This window comes from Budorcas taxicolor, chromosome 13 (genome assembly GCF_023091745.1).
Source record: "Budorcas taxicolor isolate Tak-1 chromosome 13, Takin1.1, whole genome shotgun sequence".
NCBI classification, from domain to species: Eukaryota; Metazoa; Chordata; class Mammalia; order Artiodactyla; family Bovidae; genus Budorcas; species Budorcas taxicolor.
In genome coordinates, this window is record NC_068922.1 from 74,336,576 (window position 1) to 74,357,823 (window position 21,248).

Sequence of the window (21,248 nt, forward strand, 5' to 3'; positions counted from 1 at the left end):
ACTAAATGATCCCAGGGAGGAAAAGTATCATCCCACCCAGGCTGTGTACCACTCACATACAGAGGTCTGGGTGAATCTTTTGTCCATGATGACATAGGATGTATGGCAATGAAATGGTCTCTAGGCATCACAGAGACACAAAACTACTGCCCCCTCCCCCAGATTCAGGGTCCTGGGCTTTCTAGATGTTAAAGGAGAGAACGGGGGCTTTCTAGTCAGGGATATTGTTATCTTGTTTACTCTCTGCTCCTTTTACCGAGAGCACATCAAACAGTTCCCATGCCCTCTCTATCAACTTTCTTATTCGTACCTCAGGCAGTAATCCCCATTTAACAGGAAGAATGTTGACATCACTGGGCAGGAAACTCACCTGAGCAAGCCACAAATAAAAGCTCACGCCTCAAAACCCTTACCTCCACCTACCTCTGAAGGTATCTGAGTGGAGTGTCTGCAGTAACAGGCTGAGTTTTTTTATCTGGCTTCTTCCTACTGGGAGAGTTTGGGGGAGGGGGGGCAGGAGAGGGCAGGGGGCTGTGGTCTGGAACAGGGGGCAGAGGAGGAGAAAAAGTGAGTTCAAAGGCCGGGAACATAAAGGTGATTTTGGTTGCAGCCCATCTTTCATTCCCACTCAGGAACATACTGGTCACATCTCAGCATCTTTGATATTCACCCATCCAGAAGTCCTGGATTTTCTTTGATGTAAGAAGTGTCTCCTGCTAAGCCAGGAAGAACACTATGTACCTACTCACTTCCTCACCCACAAATTCCAGCTGCTTTACTTTAAAAGAAAAAGAAAAAAGGATTTCTGAATAAAAATGTTCAACAGGATATTGTCTAGATAATCAGTAATTAATGTAATACAGATGCTTGACAATAGGCATTTATGTTAAGTGAGGGCTGCGCAATTATGAGAAATCACATTTTGTAAAATATTTACAATATTCATTGAGAGTGGAGAGGATGGGTAACAAAAGCTGGGCGATTCAAAATGTGAGAAGACAAAGAATTGTACATAGTAAATATGCAAAGAAACTAGAAAGACAGTATAACAGGGCCCATGTTAATTCCAGGCAGTGAGATGATCATCTTTTTTAACACTCTTTCTCTCTTTTCTTCTAAATTATTTTGTAATTAGAAAATAGAAATAGTTACATCTTCCAGAAAAAACAAACAAACAAACTTCTGTTCACAAAAGAGGAAGATGAGCTGTGAGAGGAGGACCGGCCCTGTGGGAGCCCCAGTGTCTCAGGAGTGGGCCGTGGTGAGGGGCAGGCCAGGCGAGGAGACAAGCACTCCTTGCTCTGCCCCGGCTTGGCCAGGAGAGGCAGCGAGGAGCCCAGGACCAGCTTCCTTCCTCCCTTCCCTCTCCCCACGCAGCTCTCCAGGGGCGTCCAGGCCAGACGGAGCGCTCGCCACGCTGCCAGTCATGAGGGCCCAGGCTCTGCGGGCCCTCCTGCTCCTCTGCGTTCTGCTGCTGCAGGCCCGGGGCGGGCAGCACAGCCAGAAGACGAACCGTAGGTGGAGGGAAGGGCGGGAGGGGGCGGGAGGGGGCGGGAGGGGGAGCGGGAGAAGGGGCGGAGGGGTGGGGGAGGGGCGGAGGGGTGGGGGAGGGGCGGGAGGGGTGACGCGTCCAGTCTAAGGAGGACCTGGGAGTTCGAACTTTCCAGCACATCCTATTCAGCACTATGAAGACTCTGGTTCTTCCCAAACCACGGTCCTCCAGCCTCTTTATCTAGCTCTGGGAAGAGTGATGGGGTGGAGGGGGAAACTGCATCTTTTCATTCCCCATCCCCCAAATCCAGAGACAACGTGGTGCTTAGAACAGGGAAAGATACACCTGAGCGAGAATCAGGTGGGAAAACAAACAGCTATTCTTTGGTTTATGCACACAGGTGACAGGTAAAGACTCCGGGACATTCAGGGGAGTAGGTGTAGCATGAAAGTACATGGGAGAGCAAGATTGGGGGTGCAAGGGTCAAGGTAAATTTATCTCGGAGCAGGATGGTGAGAGTGGAAGGGAAACACTGAGGGTGCTATTTTGCTGGGAAGCGGCAGGGATGGTGCAGACAGTGGCAGCCTGAGAGGAGAGAGATGACGAAGGGGCGAGTTCATCTTCCTCTCTGGTCCCCGCGATTGTGGAGAGCAGGGGAGAGTTAGCAGGTCATCCTGGCCTTTGTGGAGTTCTCAGGGATCGGGTGCGGAGAAAGCAATGGCACCCCACTCCAGTACTCTCACCTAGAAAATCTCATGGATGGAGGAGCCTGGTAGGCTGCAGTCCATGGGGTCGCTAAGAGTCAGACAGGACTGAGCGACTTCACTTTCACTTTTGACTTTCCTGCATTGGAGAAGGATATGGCAACCCACTCCAGTGTTCTTGCCTGGAGAATCCCAGGGACGGGGGAGCCTGGTGGGCTGCCGTCTATGGGGTCATACAGAGTCGACACAACTGAAGTGACTTAGCAGCAGCAGCAGCAGGGATCCGGTGCAGGTTCTGTGGAGGTGATTTGGCCAAGGCCATGACTAATATGGGCGACGCAGTCCTGTTGCAGGATTATGGAGAGAGTCCAGGAAGTCCAGGCATCAAGGTCTATTGGGGAAGAGTAGGAAGAGTGGGATTTAAGATACTACCCATCCCCAGGATCTGGTGAAGGCCGGAGGTGAGTTCTCTGAAAAGTCCAAGAGTCATGAGTGGGCCTGTGTCTGGGGTCTTGGAGGTTTTAAGCTTTAGAGAGGTATTCTCAGGGGCCTGGTTCCACTGACCTTTCCTCTGCTCTGTTTCAGAAAAGCAGAGACCCCCAGAAATCAAGCAGTGTGAGAAAAGACCCAAAATATACCTGTGCACAGTCCCCTGCACAGATCACCGAGAATGTCAAGCAAATACCATATGCTGTTCAACCTTCTGCGGGAACATCTGCATGAACATCCTGTGAGTCAGAGAGCCTGGGGCCGTGCATCCTGACCCCCCACCCCCCGCCCGCACAACCATCTCCACAGACACTGTGCCTGCGGCTGAAGATAAGGACCTGACCCTGGACACAAGGATGTCAACAGGAACGCCACCCTGTCCAGCCAGTATCTGAACAACCTGTCCCTGTCAAATAAACCAGAACAAATGTGGAAGGGCCTGCCTAGTTCACTCCCAGTGCCTGTGATCACGGAGAAGCTGGCACAGACCCCAGAGGGCCCTTGCCTTTCTGGGTCCGGGTCTCTGATCTCTCCCCATGTCAAGCTTCTCTGCTCCCCCTCCCCACCTCCCTCCTGCCTCCCTGCCAGGCCCCTGAGAGCCCAGCCCCCCTGTTCCTCTGCTCACTCAACAAGGACTCCCAAGGGGAGGACCTGCTTGTGTGCGGCACCTCCTGGTCCTCAGGAGAACGTGCCTCGCCAGGAGCCACAAAGGGCCAAATTCAACATGAGATGCCGGGAGGCTGGACCCTGCGGCACAGAAGGGGAGGCCCCCGAGAAGGACCCTTCCTAAACTTGGTCCACCCTCATCCCATCCTGCTCATTGTCCTGAGAGGTTCAGGTCACTGTCTCTTTGCAACAAAGAAAGTGAATCCCAAGGAAGTGAGATGACATGTCCAAGGTCACAGGGGAGGGAGAAGTCGTGGTCTGCTTGGAGGAGGTTTCCTCTGTGCTCCCCTCTCCGCATCCCAGTGGGACGGTCCGCGGACAGTGAGTCCTGTGCTGTCCCCACTCCAGCACCATCGACAGGCTGCTCATGGAATGGGGCCCGGCCTGCGACCCCTGAGACTGCAGGCCCTTCCTTTAACTGCGCGGTCCCAACCTTTCCTTATGGCCTCATGTTTCTTCTTTTTTTAATCCAGAGGGAGGAACATTTGGTTCAGGCTGATGTGACTAGGATTAATCGGCACAGGATGCCTTGGGTCTTGCCCCTGATTTCATGGTGAGTCAGTAGAAATTCATCCCTGGGGTCCAGAGTCCCTACTACTCTGTACAATCACCGCTTCTCTGATGTGGTCTTGGGACTAAGTCCAGAGACCCGGGCACATGTGTCCAGCTGGAACATGGGGTCAATTGTGAGGAACTCGGGAGGGCAGACCCTGCTGGAGGCGGGGATGTGGTGCTATGCTGCAGGCCAGTGGTTCCTGCTGAGCATCAGTGAAGGAGACACGCCATGCCTCCATCGGCCCAGAGCCTCCGACCCATCTCAGGAGCATCACAGGGCTTCTGGTACTGCAGGGTCTCCTCCACTTCTGCTAAGAGCAGCTCTCAGACAAGGGGGCCTTAGGAAAGAGATCATGATCCACTAGCAACTGAGACATCATTGGAGGTAGTTGGGTGCTAAGGGGATGCTCTAAAGGAGCTCTTATGTGGTACTTCCTCAGATAACTTCACTCTACAAGCATTTTCCCAATGCTTGGCTATCCCCTCAAACACCCTGGGACAGACGATTAAGAGAGGCAAATTTACCTTCCAGAGAGCCATATTGTGAATCTCCTCCCATATCCAAGTCCATTGTGTCCTACTTCATGGGTATATCTTAGGTACCAGGCTGACCTATTCCTTGCCACTGGTGAACACTGTGGACCATGAATTTTACTAGAAGCAGCTGCCCTTCTCCCTTGTGGTAACTGGTACCCTGACCCTCTCTGGACAGTCCACCCTGCTCTAGAGAACTCAGAGGCTACATCTAGAATGCTATGGCCAGGAGGAGTGCTTGCCCGGATACCACTTCATGTTCTGTTCTTATTAGAATAAACAATAGCCTCTTTATTACATAAAAGGGAGGAGTAGGGGGTCCCTTGGAAGACCTTGAAATCTATGGAGACAAAGGAGGAAACAAGTGCAGACTTTGCCATGATGTGGGTCTCCAAAATGTCAAGTCCCTGCCTACAGAAAATCGCAGATCAGGACTGATCTGTTTGTGACAAACACATGGGCTCCTGGTTGCTGTGCTTCATTCATTCATTCATTCATCTATTTGCCTGTCTGTCTCTCTGTATATTTATTTATTGCATGATTTGTTCTCCTCTCAAGTTCCAGTCTTATCCTAACAAATTTTTACCTCTCGTTCCTATCAACCAAGATAATCGGAAGTAGCTTTCTCCCGTGTACAGACCTAGCAATAGACCCTCGGTGTCTTACTCCAGGACTAATTCATCTCTTTGGGCTTTTGACTTCATAGTCTGAAGAGACTTTGATCCCTTGGTATTCCGTGGACCATCACGCCAGCTTCGTCATACCTGTGACACTCGGCTCACCGGCCGTAGAGAGTGGAAATAGCAGGCATCCTAGGTGCTTTAGCACTTGCATGCCAGAGGGTGGGGCAATAGTCCAGACTGACAGTAGTCTGACACCTGACGATAGTCCAGGACTTGCCCTGCTGGTAACATTTCCAGAGATCCAGTTGTCCAGGCGTATAGGAAAGACCCTTGGAGGCGGCAAACAAGCTGCTGCACCTTCTGCTCCCCACCGTGAAGAAAGACACAGTACGTGGTGGGGCTCTTTGCTTTGTTGTCGTTGTTTTGTTTTTTGGCCATGACACACAGCTTGCAGGATCTTAGTTCCCTAACTAGGGACAGAACCCAGACCACAACAATCAAAGTACCGAGTCCTAACTATTGGGCCACCAGGGAATTCTCTTGGGGGAGCTCTTTGGATTTTGGAGACAATAAAGACCACTTTGGGGGCACTCTGCTCTTATTGACTTTCTGGGGGAACATAAGGTTGATAGATTTTTAAAATAATTAATTCACTGATTTTTCTTTTTGGTTGTACTGGGTCTTCAGAGCCACACATGGGCTTTCTCTAGTTGCAGCTACTGGGGGCTACTCTTTGTTACTGTGCTTGGGCTTCTCATTGCAGTGACTTCTCTTGTTGTAGGGCACTGGTTATAGGCACATGGGCTTCAGTACTTGCAGCATGCCGGCTCAGTAGTTGTGACTCTTGGGCTCTAGAACACGGGCTTAATTGCTCTGCGGCGTGCGGAACCTTCCCAGACAGGGGACTGAACCCATGTCCCCCACACTGGCAGGCGGAGTCTCATCCACTGGACCACCAGGGGAATCCAAGGCTGCTAGTTTTGAGTGGAATCCAGATTAAGGAATATTTCTGCAACAGGTCCAGGATATTTTGCAAGTTGCCTACCCCTTGGGTCTTAGCCCCTAGCACATGCATTATACAAAGTCTCTGTGGTTGATTAAGATGCTGACTGGTCTCTTTGCAAGTTCCAACAGGAGAATCAAAGAATACACACCTGTGTTGAGGTCAGACTTTCTCTTCTGTTGCCAGATGGTTTCCATTTTTGAAGCAGCTTTTTCCTTGCTAGCAAATCCTGGAAAAGACCCATGTCTAACCAGGGGACATCAAACCACTCTGCAACTGGAAGTTTCCATCACAACTTGGGGGTTATCTGATCTACGAAGTCTCAAAATGGGGGGGGGGGGGGCAGTGCATAGAGGCGGTTCATTATCAAATGGAAATGGTATAAATGAGACTGAGCTTGATCAGTTCCAGAGGAAATGAGTCACCAGTATAATCAGGTGTGTGGACTCTGAGGACCCACTGACTTCCTCTCTAACTTCATTCTTTCCCACAGCCTCTAAGTCTACAAGAGGCACTGCCCTTTCTGTGTCACTGTTGGCACTCTGAGAAACGGTGTCTTCCTCTGTTTGCCTATTTAAGGTTTCTTGCACTTGCACCTCTCTTTTTGATTTCTCAGAACCAGGGATCTATTGTAGATGTCAGCCTTTTTCTCAGCATTCCTCCATCTGCATTCAGACTTCCATTTTCTGAGGGTTATTTTATCTGTGTCCTGGCCTAAGCCTGGTGCCCTTACCTCATTTACAGACATGCAGTCTCTGTGGTCTTCATATGTCTCTGCTTCCTTGATGGCTCAGCAGGTAAAGAATCCACCTGTGACACAAGAGACACAGGTTCGATCTCTGGGTCGGGAAGATCCCCTGGAGAAGGAGATGGCAACCTAGTCCAGTATTCTTGCTTGAAAAATCCCATCGACAGAGGATCCTGGTGGGCTACAGTCCATGGGGTCACAAAGAGTTGGACGTGACTGAGTGACTAAGCACGCACGCACAAACGTGGACTCTGACGCTGCATCTGCCACGTTGGGGTGTTTATTTCTCTCCTAAAAAATTGAAATTTATAATATTCTCTATTTCTTCATTAGGCTGAGGGTCATGTGTGGAGTGATTTATTTGTTCCTTATTGATCTGTATGGATTTTCTGAAAACAGCTAAAATTAGATAGCCACAATTACGCTGTATCTATTTACTTATTTACTTTCTTATTTATTTATTTACATCCTGCCCTTAAGAACTTCAAGGAGTTGCTTAGCTCCTCTGTGTCTCAGTTTCTGCATTTGTAAAATAGGAATGATAGGACTAAACTCATAGGGTCATCAACAGTACTGGCTAATACATGTTAAATACCTGACAGGTAGTAAATTTGGTATTAAACTGGGTGATGCTTGACACTTCATTGGGTAACACTTTCATTTGTTGATTTAACTAACTTACAATCACTGCCTGTATTTCAGACATTGGTTCTAAGTGCTTAACAGATCATCATTCATGGAACCCTCACAATAACCCTATGAGGAAGGCACTGCTATTAATCCACTTTGTCAATGAGGAAATTGATGCATGGAGAGGATTAGTGACTCACCCAAAGTAAGTGGGAACTAGAGTTTGAATCCAGGTTAAGTCTGTGTTGTAAATCTCCATTTAGGTGGCCTTTCCAAGCTCTCTTGGCAGAGCTGTTTTTTCAGTAGCTCAAAACCCACAGGACATTGTGCTCAGGTAGTGTTAGGCTGACGCTAACCATGTTGAAGTTAACATAGAGATGGATAGGATGTTACAAAAGTCATCACACAAATGTTAGCAAAAAATAGATATGCAGATCCTTCACTACCCTTACAATCACCCAGACATCCAGGAAATGTGTGTGTTGGGGGAGGGAAGGCTCCTGCAGTTCTCCAGTGTTTGGCTTTCACTTGTATTGCCTGCAGCATAAAGAGACAAAAAAAAAAAAAGTACTCCTTGAGTACTTTTTATAGGAATTTAGGGACAATGTTCTATATGTACCCAACTTACTGGCAGAACTCCCAGATCTGCCACAACCAGAACCATGATTACATTCTGAACCTTCGAGCTCTGTTCTGTTCATCAGATTCCCCGTGTGCAAGGGCTCGGCAGTTCGCAGAGACGAGGAAGAAGAGCCAGCCGTCCATAAATACCGGCACTTCCAACTCGTACAACTTCAGAGGTAGGTGAAGGTCAGAATCTTGGGGCTGGAAATGTGAGCCTGAAAATGCTTTCATTTGTGGCTTGTGTCCAAATCATGCTCCCAGATTAAAACAACACTATCCCTTTAGAAAAGAAGCAATCGTCCTTGATGTTCAAGTGGAGAAAGTGAGAGAAAGATGAGACAGATGGACACCGAGTCACTATGTATTGTCTACAATACACACGACACTATGTATTGTCGGCAATACATGGGCCATTATTGTCTTCAGAGTAGTCTCAGGGAGAATGTATAACGTGCACCTAATCATGAAGAAATTGCAAACAAACCCCACATGAGGAATGTTTAATTAAAAGAAAAAATTGTCTAGCGTCATCAAAAATTTCAACCTCATAAAAGACAAAGGGCATTGCTGGGTGAATTTACACAATGGGATACTGATGGTAGATTTGATAAAAAGATTTTAGAAATGTTAAATGAAGGTGATAGTTGTACTGTGATCACAGAAGAGAATGTTCCTGTTGTTAATACTCACTGAAGTATTATTCCTAAATAAGAACCATGATGTATCTCAGTTCAGTTCAGTTCAGTCGCTCAGTCGTGTCCAACTCTTTTTGACCCCATGAATCACAGCACACCAGGCCCCCCTGTCCATCACCAACTCCCAGAGTTCACTCAGACTCATGTCCATCGAGTTAGTGATGCCATCCAGCCATCTCATCCTCTGTTGTCCCCTTCTCCTCCTGCCCCCAATCCCTCCCAGCAAGATGTATCTACTTACCCTCAAATGGCTTAGGGATATATATATATATACACAACACGCACACACATGCGAGAGAGAGAGAAAGCAATTAGGGGTAAATTCTTGAAATAGGTGAATCTGAGTAAATAGTATGTAGAAGTTCTTTGACTAGTCTTACTCTTGTAATTTTGAAATCATTTCCAAATAACAGTTTTTTAGAAGTTAAAGGCAACCCAGCTAACAGTCTATGTGCCTTAATTTTTATTTTATTATTTTTTAACAGATTTTTTTGATGTGGACCATTTTTTACAGTCTTTTTACTGAATTTGTTACAGTATCGCTTCTTTTACTTATGTTTTGGTTTTTTGGCTGCGAGGCCTGTGGGCTCTAGCTCCACAACCAGGGACTGAACCCAAACCCCCTTGCATCGGAAAGCAAAGTCTGCCACTGGACCACCAGGGAAATCCCTCAAATTTTCTCTATTTTCCTATTTTATAATTTGTAACGTATGCCAAGAGGCTTTATTTTTTAATTTTTAAAACTTAAAATTTTTTGCTAGTGCTTCATATAGTCAACGTTTGCTATGTTGATATATCATCCCCATATTGTTCAGTCACTCAGTCATGTCAGACTCTTTGCAACCCCACGGAAGCATGCCAGGCTTCCTGGTCCTTCACCATCTCCCGAGCTTGCTCAAACTCACGTCCATGGAGTAGGTGATGCCATCCAACCATCTCACCCTCAGCCATCCCCTTCTCCTCCTGCCTTTGATCTTTCCCAGCATCAGGGTCTTTTCCAATGAGTCAGCTCTTCGCATCAGGTGGCCAAACTATTGAAGCTTCAACTTCAGCATCAGTCCTTCCAGTGAATATTCAGGATTGATTTCCTTTAGGATTAACTGGTTTGATCTCTTTGGCAGTCCAAGGGACTCTCAAGAGTCTTCTTCAACACCACAGTTCAAAAGCATCAGTTTTTCCATGCTCAGCCTTCTTTATGGTCCAACCCTTACATCTATTTACTGGAAAAGCCATAGCTTTGACTGTACAGACATTTGTCAGCAAAGTGATGTCTCTGCTTTTTAATATGCTGTCTAGGTTTGTCATAGCTTTTCTTCCAAGGAGCAAGCATCTTTTATTTCATGGCTGCAGTCACCACCTGCAGTGATTTTGGAGCCCAAAAACAATACATCCAGGGAAACTGGGTCTTTGAGAAATTAGGTGATTAGCCAAACACATAGCTTATAATAAACTAGGCATGTTGGGGTTGGGAATTCACAGGAATTTGAATCTCTGACTCCAGAAAGTCACAGGAATTTACTGTCTATACCACACTGACAGTTTTCAGTGTGGTGTCAAGTGGGAGAGAATTTCCCTCCTACTGATAAGACAGCATGTATATCCTGTTGGTAAAATAAACCATTATTTTTTATAATTAAACATTTTAGAGTTATGTGTCTCTAGGTTCCTTTTATCTGTCTAACTCTTTAAGGCTATGAGAAACCACAGCCATTATTGATAAAATTAAATTGTATTTTAAAAAATTTTCAGGTATAGTTGCTTTACAATGTTGTGTTATTTTCTTCTGTTCCACAAAGTAAATCAGCTATACATATATCTATATGTATAGCTTTTTTTCCATTTAGGTCCTTTAGGTCAACACAGAGCATGGACTAGAGTTCCTTGTACTATACAGTAGGTTCTCATTAGTCATCTGTTTTACACATTTATACATGTATCTGTATATACATTTGTACATTTATCAATTCCAATCTCCCAATTCATCCTACCTCTCTTTTCTTTTATTTTTAAAAAATGCTTTTTCAAATTCTTTTCCCATTGTTGCATAATATTGAGCAGAGTTCCCTGTGCTATACAGTAGGTCCTTGTTGGTTATCAGTTTTGATTTTTAAAAATTAAAAAAAATCTTTAGCCATGGCATGAGGCATGTGGGGCATATGGGATCTTAGTTCCCCAACTGGGGATCCAACCTATGCCCTTCTGCATTGGAATTGAAGAATCTTAAACACTGGACCCCCAGGGAAGTTCTTCCACTTTAAATATAGCAGTGTGTACCTGTTAATCCCAAACTCCCTAGCTATCACTCCAGACCGCCCTTCCCCCCGGGTAACCATAAGTTCCTTCTCTAAGTCTGTGAGTCTGTTTTTGAGAATAAACTAATCTTAAAACAGGAAAAACTGGCACCAACCCCATCTAGGGTTTGAGACAGGTAGTATCCTTTGTCCAAGGACCTCCACATCTGTAAATGCATTTAACCAAATTTCAGGTGCAAGGTTTCCAAAGACATTTTTCCCCATGAAGAAAGAGAAGTCACAAATTTTCAGATGTCTTATGATCCATGGGAAAATATTAATGATCTGTGTTACTGGTGCACATATCATTAATATTCATTGGGAATGTTACTAGTAATATGTTGAAAGTCTTGTCCTTTGTCCCATTTAAATATATCCCGAAGAGCTACTTCATTTCTTGGTTCTATACGAGAGCTTGGGTACAGAACTAGACTTTTCTAGTCACTGCCTACATTTAAAACATAATAGTGTATTATACGCTAAAACATATTATTCATAATATAATATAATAAATTTAGAAAAAAGTCTAAGCCCAAGCACAGTTGAAACACTAAGCTTGAATTAACATGGTTGTTCCCTCCACACCTAGAAAGAGAGTGGTCAGTTTCCTTGCTCTTTCCTCTCCTCCTGCAGGTAGCTAAGAGCCATTTTGGAGGTGGCGGAGCAAGAATAGATAAAGGAGTCAGGACGGCTCTTTCTGGCAGGCAGTGTCGCACTCTTGAACTTTTTACTTTCTGGACTTGGTGCTGCTTCAAATTGACTCTGTCATGGGTGGTTCCATGGCTTGAGTTTTCCCCCACCCAACTGATGGAAGTTGCTCACTTGTGGCTGTCTTGATCTGGCTGAATCCATCTCTTTACCAGCTGGTTTATTGTGATATCTTTCCCTCACCACTCACTTCCTTTTTTTTTTCTTTTAAAAAATATTTTATTTGTTTATTTGGCACTGGGTCTCAGTTGCAGCACGCTCATCTTTCATTGCAGTTTATGGGCTCTCTAGTTGTGCTATGTGAGTTACTTTCCTGACCAGGGATCAAACCCAAGTTTCCTGCATTGGAAGGCAGATTCCTAACCACTGGACCACTAGGGAAGCCTCTGAGTCATTTTTTTAATCAAGGGAAAATAACACACACATGCAAAAAATAAAAATAAAAAAGGTTTTCCTGCAAAAGGAAGGCATGAAGCTTGTTTTGAAAGCTAAATTTGAATTATCATTATTGTAAAGATTTACTTCTTTATTTTGCTGCACTCGGTCTTTGTTGCTGTGTGCTGGCTCTCCCTAGTTGCAGTGTCTGGACTTCTCATTGTGGTGGCTTCTCTTGTTGTGGAGCACTTGCTCTAGGCACATAGACTTCAGCAGCTGTGGCACTCAAGCTCTGGAGTGGTGGCTCAGTAGTTGTGGTGCGTGGGCTTCATTGCCCTGCAGCTGTGGGATCTTCCTGGAGCAGGAATCAAACCCATGTCCCCAGTGTTGGCAGGCAGATTCGTAACCACTGGACTACCAGGAATCCCTTGAGTTATTTTTTAATCAAGGGAAAATAGCACATTAAAAAAAGGTGGGGGGGGAGTTTTCCTGCAAAAGGAAGGCATGAAACTTGAGATGGAAAGATATCTTTTAGCAAAGTCAACATCCAGAATTGGTTTGTACCTGTGGTTGGGAGGTGGAGGTCAAAGAAGAATAATTAGAGGACAGAGTGTAAAGAAATTCCATGAGAATTTCCTCTTGCTTCCCAGCTCTCTTTATTTGTGTCTTTTGATCTCTAGAAGCAACTGCGAAGGAAAGAACTCCTGACAACACCTATTCAGACGTATATATACAATCAGCATCATGAAGTCCTGGACACCTCTCCTCATGATATCCCTCTGTATGGTACTACTGTCTGTGCTGGGAGGAGTGAAGGAAAGATATAGCAGCAGGTGATGAGGCTGGATTGAGGATCAAAAGGGCATGACGGGGCTGTACTTATTTCTGGACAAATGAAGAAGTATCGTACCTGATACATCTGACCCAGGACTCACTTCCCTGGACCACTTGTTGGAGCGTTTGTGTATAGATACTTTTCTATAGACAGAGATCCAAGAAATTCCCAAGCTGAGATCCTTCAATGTTTCTTCTTCCAACCTTAAAAGTATCAATGAGTATCTGTCAGCTTTTAGATACATTCCATAAATTATAAGGATATAATATTTTCCCATGTCAGGCTATCTTGGAGGAGAGGGGGCACCAGTACAGAGCTACCATATTTTCCCATTCTTCCAGAAGCTCTGTGTCCTGTGTGCACGTTAATGTTTACCAAATGGCATTTCTTGATACATACCCTTAATTTACGGGTAGGATATTTCAGAAGTCCAATGCAATGGAAGACTGCTTGAGTTAAAGCTGACCCATTGGTAGGATATTTCAGAATGTAAAAAGATGGAAAAGAGACATGAGATGGGTTTTTAGTGGAGCAATGTTGGGGGCCATATGATGAGAAAATGAAATCAATGGAGGCAGCCAAGAAAATAAGATGAGAGAGAGAAGAATTTGGAGAGAGGCTGAATTACTTTATTTTTTTTAATAGGATGCTTTTTTTCTCTCTCTCTAGTTGTGACATGCAGATTTAGTTGCCCTGAAGCATGTAGGATCTTAGTTCCCCAACTAGGGATCAAACTCATGTCTCCTGCATTGGAAGGCGGATTCTTAACCACTGGACCACCAGCGAAGTCCTGAGGCTGAGTTACATTAAAGGCAGGGTCAGCAAGGAGGGGAAGAAAGTGAGGCAAATCTATTTCTTACTTTCCCTGGTCTAGTTTCCCATGCTATGAAATAGGTGTGATAACAAGGGTAGAGGTTATCACAGACTCTGAGATCTCCCATTATAAAGATGTAACTTTTATGGAAGGGCAAATGAATGCTGGGAGTATATGGAGTCCTATCTCTAGGATGCTCAAAGACAACCCAGAAGTCTGCAACACTCTAGGACGTGGGGAGCAGAGAAGTCTAAGAGTTTAGTGAAGATGCAATGGGGTCAGTGAAAATACAATGAGGAGGCTAAGGAAGGGGACTTTTCTTAGAAGATAGATACTTTAGTGGGGACTTGGGGCCAGGATCTAGGAGGGGCCCCTCTAGCTTAACATAAGCTGTTAAGCTTATGAAGGACTTCTCTTCCCATACTTGTCTATATGGCCCCACCAATGTCTTACCATCTCATCCCATTTTCAGGGGGGATTTGTTCCTTCAGGAGTGCTGGGGAGATCCAACCATCCGAGAATGTAAGAACAGGTGTTCTAAAAACTTTAGATGTGTAAAAATAAATCACACATGCTGCTGGACCTACTGTGGAAACATCTGCTGGGAAAATACAGTGAGTTTGGAGATGCACACTTAGGTGTGTGTCATCACTGATTCTCACCTTCTTCTCAGATGCTGTTATCCCTAAACAGAGGGCTGAGGTATCCCAAATCCAGGCACAAACGTAGCAGAAGACCATGTCCACTAAACCTGGAAGCCAATTCACTGTCAAATAGACCAAGATACCAGCTTGGGACACCTCGTTTCTTTCAATATATAATCAACGCCTGTGACATCTTCATTCTATATTTCAACAGTTTGGTGTTTTTCTGTTTTTCAGTCCAGATTTCTAGCCATAGCATCCATAGTCAGAATTTACCATGAACCATTTTAGCTTACCCAGGTCCCATATTTCTACCTTCGTCTATTCAGGGAACTAATACCATCCCCTCCTCCAAATCAGAAGTGGACAATACCTGTTGTTACATGAAGTATTCTTGTTCCAAGGTCTGGTGAAGATGAATACTATTAACCTTGGGAATGAATTCTTGCTTCCCAGATTTCCAGCGCCTCTAAGCATCTAACCTTTTTCTCTTGCAGCTAATCACTGAAGAAGCTAAAACCCTAGCCTCCCACTGAGATACCAGTTCATCCTCACTGAGGGCTGGGAAGGAGTAAATCCTTGGCAAATAAACTCATATGCCAGCAGTAGTCCTTGACTTTTTTCCACTCCATTCCACTACCCTTGAATGCCATATTACACTCCCCTCTATTGTTATAGTGTGTACATAAGTTTCCAACTCTTGCTTCCAAATCTTGCCTCCCTATTTGATTACCTTAGAACTAATAGGCTAAATCATTTGGAGAAGGAAATGGCAACCCACTCCAGTGTTCTTGCCTGGAGAATCCCAGGGACGAGGGAGCCTGGTGGGCTGCCGTCTATGGGGTTGCACAGAGTCGGACACGACTGAAGCGACTTAGCAGCAGCGGCAGCAACAGGCTAAATCATGGACTTCAAGAATAGAAGTTTATTTCTCGCATGCCATTTTAATGTGGGTAACTGGCAAGCAGTCCTTTCTTTCCATTTTTCAGAGAGCAGGTCTCTGGTGAATTTGTTTTTCACAGGGTATGGGTTCAGTTCAGTTCAGTTCAGTTGCTCAGTCATGTCCGACTCTTTGCAACCCCATGAATCACAGCACGCCAGGCCTCCCTGTCCATCACCAACTCCCAGAGTTCACTCAGACTCACGTCCATCAAGTCAGTGATGCCATCCAGCCATCTTATCCTCTGTCGTCCCCTTCTCCTCCTGCCCCCAATCCCTCCCAGCATCAGAGTCTTTTCCAATGAGTCAACTCTTCTCATGAGGTGGCCAAAGTACTGGAGTTTCAGCTTTAGCATCATTCCTTCCAAAGAAACCCCAGGGCTGATCTCCTTTAGAATGGATTGGTTGGATCTCCTTGCAGTCCAGGGGACTCTCAAGAGTCTTCTCCAACACCGCAGTTCAAAAGCATCAATTCTTCGGCGCTCAGGTTTCTTCACAGTCCAACTCTCACATCCATACATGACCACAGGAAAAACCATAGCCTTGACGAGACGGACCTTAGTCGGCAAAGTAATGTCTCTGCTTTTGCATATGCTATCTAGGTTGGTCATAACTTTCCTTCCAAGGAGCGTCTTTTAATTTCATGGCTGCAATCACCAGTGACTTTGGAGCCTAAAAAAATGAAGTCTGACACTGTTTCCACTGTTTCCCCATCTATTTCCCATGAAGTGATGGGACCGGATGCCATGATCTTCGTTTTTTGAATGTTGAGATTTAAGCCAACTTTTTCACTCTCCTCTTTCACTTTCATCAAGAGGCTTTTTAGCTCCTCTTCACTTTCTGCCATAAGGGTGGTGTCATCTGCCTATCTGAGGTGATTGATATTTCTCCTGGCAATCTTGATTCCAGCTTGTGTTTCTTCCAGTCCAGCGTTTCTCATGATGTACTCTGCATAGAAGTTAAATAAGCAGGGTGACAATATACAGCCTTGACGTACTCCTTTTCCTATTTGGAACCAGTCTGTTGTTCCATGTCCAGTTCTAACTGTGGCTTCCTGACCTGCATACAGATTTCTCAAGAGGCAGGTCAGGTGGTCTGGTATTCCCATCTCTTTCAGGATTTTCCACAGTTTATTGTGATCCACACAGTCAAAGGCTTTGGCATAGTCAATAAAGCAGAAATAGGTGTTTTTCTGGAACTCTCTTGCTTTTTTGATGATCCAGTGGATGTTGGCAATTTGATCTCTGGTTCCTCTGCCTTTTCTAAAAACCAGCTTCAACATCTGGAAGTTTATGGTTCACATATTGCAGAAGCCTGGCTTGGAGAATTTTGAACATTACTTTACTAGCAGGTGAGATGAGTGCAATTGTGCCGTAGTTTGAGCACTCTTTGGCATTGCTTTTCTTTGGGATTGAATTGAAAACTGAGCTTTTCCAGTCCTGTGGCCACTGCTGAGTTTTCCAAATTTGCTGGCATATTGAGTGCAGCACTTTCACAGCATCATCTTTCAGTATTTGAAATAGCTCAACTGGAATTCCATCACCTCCACTAGCTTTGTTCATAGTGATGCTTTCTAAGGCCCACTTGACTTCACATTCCAGGATGTCTGGCTTTAGGTGAGTGATCACACCATCGTGATTATCTTGGTCTTATGGGTATGGGTAAACAATTCTAAAACTATTTTACAGGTATGAAAGATTGAACAGGTAAGTAACTGGTAGATAAGAGCCAGCTTTCTGTGAGAGAAGTTAGAAATAAGCAAAAGGAAAATGCTAGAATGAACCCTGGGTTACTGGATTAAAATCAGAGCTATCAATATGAACTCACGTTCAGATATATCTATATGTATATCTATATCTATAGATATATACGGTTGGTCAAAAAGTTCACTTGGGGTTTCCTGTAAGATCTTATGGACAAACCCAAATGAACTTTTTGGTCAACCCTATATATACATACACAGGGGCTTCCCTGGTGGCTCAGTGGTAAAGAACTCGCCTGCCAATGCAGGAGACACGGGTTTGATCCCTGAGTCGGAAAGATCTCCTGGAGAAGGAAATGACAACCTACTCCAGTATTCTTGCCTGGAGAATCCCAGGGACAGAGGAGCCTGGTGGGTTATAGTAGATATGGTCTCAAAGAGTTGGACACAACTGAAGTGACCCAGCATGCATGCACGTGTACTCCTAGATAATGTTATTTTAGACTTAAGAACATCTCCTTCTGGAAAGAAAATCTTCCTGGAATGGTTCAAGGAACCAATATATTTGGATTTGGACTGATGGGCATTTCTTAGTGGTAAATCTTGCACCCAGCACCTAACCCCCAACATCTGCATTCCAGATATCTTCCTGGAGCTTCTTAATTAGGCATTCTGGGTCTAGTTATGACACAGACAGCTATGAGACATGGGATGGAAGACACTTGCAGATCACGGCATCAATATGAACCCACCTGTGAACACTGGGGGCAGTCAAAGCATGGAGCAGGCAGGAGCTGACCACCATCGTGATGTACAAGATGAGGAGGATACTTCTGGAGCCCTTCCATATGCTTGACATAGAGAAGAGCAGGAGACGAGAACAGGTCATGCAAAAGTCATTGCAACCATGAGGCGATGGGTTGCCTCAAAACAGATCAGCTCTAATTTGCAGTTCTCTGCAGGCTGGGACTTGACCTTTTGGATTTGTTTCTTCCTTTGCCTCCATAAATTTCAAGGTCTTCCAAAGGACCCCCACTCCTCCTTTTTATGTAATAAAGAGGCCCACAATTATTTCAATAAACCAGAACACGCACTGGTGTCCAGGCCAGCACTCGCCCTATGCATAACATTCCAGGTATAGCCTCTGAGTTCTCTAGGGCAGGGTAGACTGTGGAAAGGAATAGGTCGGCCTGGCACCTGTGATCATGATCTCTTTCCTAAGGCCCCCTTGTCTGAGAGCAGCTCTTAGCAAAAGTGGAGGAGACCCTGCAGTACCAGAAGCCCTGTGATGCTCCTGAGATGGGTCGGAGGCTCTGGGCCGATGGAGGCATGGCGTGTCTCTTTCACTGATGCTCAGCAGGAACCACTGGCCTGCAGCATAGCACCACATCCCCGCCTCCAGCAGGATCTGCCCTCCCGAGTTCCTCACAATTGACCCCATGTTCCAGCTGGACACATGTGCCCGGGTCTCTGGACTTAGTCCCAAGACCACATCAGAGAAGCGGTGATTGTACAGAGTAGTAGGGACTCTGGACCCCAGGGATGAATTTCTACTGACTCACCATGAAATCAGGGGCAAGACCCAAGGCATTCTGTGCCGATTAATCCTAGTCACATCAGCCTGAACCAAATGTTCCTCCCTCTGGATTAAAAAAAGAAGAAACATGAGGCCATAAGGAAAGGTTGGGACCGCGCAGTTAAAGGAAGGGCCTGCAGTCTCAGGGGTCGCAGGCCGGGCCCCATTCCATGAGCAGCCTGTCGATGGTGCTGGAGTGGGGACAGCACAGGACTCACTGTCCGCGGACCGTCCCACTGGGATGCGGAGAGGGGAGCACAGAGGAAACCTCCTCCAAGCAGACCACGACTTCTCCCTCCCCTGTGACCTTGGACATGTCATCTCACTTCCTTGGGATTCACTTTCTTTGTTGCAAAGAGACAGTGACCTGAACCTCTCAGGACAATGAGCAGGATGGGATAGGGGTGGACCAAGTTTAGGAAGGGTCCTTCTTGGGGGCCTCCCCTTCTGTGCCGCAGGGTCCAGCCTCCCGGCATCTCATGTTAAACTTGGCCCTTTGTGGCTCCTGGCGAGGCACGTTCTCCTGAGGACCAGGAGGTGCCGCACACAAGCAGGTTCTCCCCCTGGGAGCCCTGGTTCAGTGAGCAGAGGAACAGGGGGGCTGGGCTCTCAGGGGCCTGGCAGGGAGGCAGGAGGGAGGTGGGGAGGGGGAGCAGAGAAGCTTGACATGGGGAGAGATCAGAGACCCGGACCCAGAAAGGCAAGGGCCCTCTGGGGTCTGTGCCAGCTTCTCCGTGATCACAGGCACTGGGAGTGAACTAGGCAGGCCCTTCCACATTTGTTCTGGTTTATTTGACAGGGACAGGTTGTTCAGATACTGGCTGGACAGGGTGGCGTTCCTGTTGACATCCTTGTGTCCAGGGTCAGGTCCTTATCTTCAGCCGCAGGCACAGTGTCTGTGGAGACGGTTGTGGGGGCAGGGGTGGGGGGTCAGGATGCACGGCCCCAGGCTCTCTGACTCACAGGACATTCATGCAAATGTTCCCGCAGAAGGTTGAACAGCATATGGTATTTTGTGGACAGTGCCGGAAGTATGAACAGTGGTTCCCGCAAGTAAACTCCCTGGGCCTCTTCGTACAGGCTTTAGCTTTGAGGTCTAAAAAGAGCAGGAGGAGAAGCAAGGTCAATGGAACCAGGCTCCTCAGAGCACTCCTCTCGAGGTGAAAGCCTCCGCAGAGACCTGAGACCTCAAAATCTACTCAGGAGACACTTGGACTTTTCCGGGAACTCACCTCCGCCCTTCACCAGACCCTGGGGATGGGTAGTATCTTAAATCCCACTCCTCCTACTCTTCCCCAGTAGACCTGGATGCCTGGACTTCCTGGACTCCCTCCATAATCCTGCAACAGGACTGCGTCTCCCATATTAGTCATGGCCTTGGCCAAATCACCTCCACAGAACCTGCACCCGATCCCTGAGAACTCCACAAAGGCCAGGATGACCTGCTAACTCTCCCCTGCTCTCCACAATCGCGGGGACCAGAGAGGAAGATGAACTTGCCCCTTCGTCATCTCTCTCCTCTCAGGCTGCCACTGTCTGCACCATCCCTGCCGCTTCCCAGCAAAATAGCACCCTCAGTGTTTCCCTTCCACTCTCACCATCCTGCTCCCTCTGAGATAAATTTACCTTGACCCTTGCACCCCTAATCTTGCTCTCCCATGTACTTTCATGCTACACCTACTCCCCTGAATGTCCCGGAGTCTTTACCTGTCACCTGTGTGCATAAACCAAAGAATAGCTGTTTGTTTTCCCACCTGATTCTCGCTCAGGTGTATATTTCCCTGTTGTAAGTACCACGTTGTCTCTGGATTTGGGGGATGGGGAATGAAAAGATACAGTTTCCCCCTCCACCCCCATCACTCTTCCCAGAGCCAGATAAAGAGGCTGGAGGACGGTGGTTTGGGAAGAACCAGAGTCTTCATAGTGCTGTGGTCCGAATAGGATGTGCTGGAAAGTTTGAACTCCCGGGTCCTCTTTAGACTGGACGCGTCATCCCTCCCGCCGCCTCCGGCTCCCCTCCCCCACCCCACCCCCACCCCCACCCCGCCCCTTCGCGCCCTTCCCTCCACCTACGGTTCGTCTTCGGGCTGTGCTGCCCGCCCCGGGCCTGCAGCAGCAGAACGCAGAGGAGCAGGAGGGCCAGCAGAGCCTGGGCTCTCATGACCGGCAGCGTGGCGAGCGCTCCGTCTGGCCTGGACGTCCCTGGAGAGCTGCGTGGGGAGAGGGAAGGGAGGAAGGAAGCTGGTCCTGGGCTCCTCGCTGCCTCTCCTGGCCAAGCCGGGGCAGAGCAAGGAGTGCTTGTCTCCTCACCTGGCCTGCCCCTCACCACGGCCCACTCCTGAGACACTGGGGCTCCCACAGGGCCGGTCCTCCTCTCACAGCTAATCTTCTCCTTTTGTAAACAGACCATTTTTTCTGCAAAAAAGAAACTGTAGATCTGTATTTTGTTTATAAAATAATTTACAGAAGAAATGAAAGAAGGAACATAGTTTAAAAGATATAGAAACAATTAAAGTCCAACCAATAGATGGCTGGATAAAGAAGATGTGATATATATATGTGATGGAATATTATTCAGCCATGAGAAAGAAGGAAGTCCTG

General features: G+C 46.6%; 2 protein-coding genes across 2 annotated transcripts; one reads left to right on the forward strand and one right to left on the reverse strand.

The window, feature by feature from the left end:
* Positions 1–1,426: 1,426 nt before the first annotated feature.
* Positions 1,427–2,930, forward strand: LOC128058879 (WAP four-disulfide core domain protein 10A-like). The gene is made up of 2 exons (XM_052651366.1): positions 1,427–1,514; positions 2,782–2,930. Exons 1-2 carry the CDS (start codon positions 1,427–1,429, stop codon positions 2,928–2,930), a joined length of 237 nt encoding a protein of 78 aa, XP_052507326.1.
* Positions 2,931–19,606: 16,676 nt separating this feature from the next.
* Positions 19,607–20,808, reverse strand: WFDC10B (WAP four-disulfide core domain 10B). The gene is made up of 2 exons (XM_052650464.1): positions 20,721–20,808; positions 19,607–19,743 (listed from the first exon to the last, which is right to left on the reverse strand). Exons 1-2 carry the CDS (start codon positions 20,806–20,808, stop codon positions 19,607–19,609), a joined length of 225 nt encoding a protein of 74 aa, XP_052506424.1.
* Positions 20,809–21,248: the final 440 nt, after the last annotated feature.